At 52.6% G+C, this 1,636-nt stretch overlaps 1 protein-coding gene across 1 annotated transcript in view; it reads right to left on the bottom strand.

The window, feature by feature from the left end:
* Positions 1 to 530, bottom strand: part of Anp32e (acidic (leucine-rich) nuclear phosphoprotein 32 family, member E) — a gene marked incomplete in the record, with an annotated part of 18,765 nt that extends 18,235 nt beyond the window's left edge. The window contains 1 exon segment of the mRNA XM_013511470.1: positions 223 to 530. Within this exon segment, the coding sequence (XP_013366924.1) occupies positions 223 to 276 (54 nt within the window).
* Positions 531 to 1,636: the final 1,106 nt, after the last annotated feature.

The following is a 1,636-nucleotide window of genomic DNA, read 5'->3' as shown; positions in this document are numbered from 1 at the left end:
CCGGCACGAGCGCGAAGCCCCCGCGCGCACGCAAACGCCCCGAGAAACTTGAGCCCTTCGCCATTTTAAGTAGATGATCTTAATGATTTAAAACTTCGGATTACACGTTCCTCAGCCGCTCCGGTGGGGGTTCGCGCGCCCGCCCTCCGCGCGCCCGCCGGCGCCGCAGAAGCCCACCCTCAGCCCGGCTGGTGGGCGCGGGCGGGGGCTGAGTCATCTCACCTCCTCCGGGGCTCTGTTCCGTAACTCCAGGTTAATCTTCTTCTTCATATCCATGTCCGCCTCCTGCTCTTCTGCCACCGCTCTCCTTCTCCTCGCCCGCTGCTCCCACTACCCTCAACCCTAAAATGTTTGAAAATTAGGAAATGAATGAAAAGAATCACAAATATAAACGCCCACTACCACCAGATCGGTGTGGGGGAGAAAGAAAAGAATAGCAAATGGAGTCCAAGGAGTTGGGACTCTAACTCGTCTGCCCCCACCTCCTTGTCCACACACCCGAGCGCGCACTCACACGCACGCACACACACACACACCCGCAGTTCCTTCCCCTTCAATGGCTGCTCAGAGACTGAGCCTCCATGACACGGCACTGCCAACCCCCTGGCCTACTCTCCACCCACCTCCCGAACGTATTGGTTGATTCTTTATCTTCGCACTATTCCATTGGGCTAAGTAAGTGTCTATCAGCCTTCAGGGCGGGCCTGGACTAGAAACTCCGTGTCTATTGGCTATGACCAAGCGCGCAGTTAACTCCGATAGGTCCAGGAGGTTGTACGTCCCGGCGAAATGATTTTGAATCCCAGTAGCCCCCCTCCTTTTCTTTGTGTGGTTGGCGCGCTTTCCCCAGGCACCACGATGGTTTTGATGTCTGTTGGACTTGTGTTTGTTTGGAGGGTTTTGTTTTCCTGGTTTGGTGTTAAAGGGAAGGCAAAAGCATCCTTACACGTCCAACTGCATACTGATAACTCCGCGCAGGGCACACACCTGCTCTTGGCCTCCGCTTTGCAGCCAAGGTGAGCAGCAGCGTGCACATCACAGTACACCGCGCCTCCGTGGCACTGCTCCGCTGGGGACCGCGACCTCGCACAGACTGGCGCAGAACGAGGGCCAGGATGTAAATGGTGCTTTAACTTCCACCGTGGAAGACAACGATGTTTGTAAGCAGTCGAGTGACGAACATGTTAGAGACCTTTGAAGAAAACTATCCTAGGGGCTGGGGGTTTAGCTCAGCGGCACAGCGCCTGCCTGGCAAGTACAAGGTCGTGAATTCGATTCTCGGTACCGAAAAAAAACCAAAAAAGAAAGAAAGAAAACTATCCTGAAGGAATTGTTACTGAGGAGTTGTTGCTGGTAATAAATGTTGAGACCTTGGAGGTGAAACACCGTCCTACTGAAAATCAGGCGTTAATTCACATAGAAATGATAGAGAGGTGCCTCTCCAATTTCTCTTTCGTTAGTTTCCACAGAAATGCGTAGATATAGTACGGTTTGGTTGTGTTTTGTTTTGTTTTGTTTGCGGTACCGGGGATAGAACTCACGACCTTGCTCTTGCCAGGCATGCGCTTATGCCCCTGTGCTATATCCTTATGCCCGAGCAATATCCCCAGCGCCGTTTTTTTGTTTTTTGTTTTTT

This window comes from Chinchilla lanigera, unplaced genomic scaffold (genome assembly GCF_000276665.1).
Source record: "Chinchilla lanigera isolate Chin_1 unplaced genomic scaffold, ChiLan1.0 scaffold00012, whole genome shotgun sequence".
Taxonomy (NCBI): domain Eukaryota; kingdom Metazoa; phylum Chordata; class Mammalia; order Rodentia; family Chinchillidae; genus Chinchilla; species Chinchilla lanigera.
The sequence above is the reverse complement of the archived record's forward strand: the minus strand, read 5'-3'. Positions and strand labels throughout refer to the sequence as shown.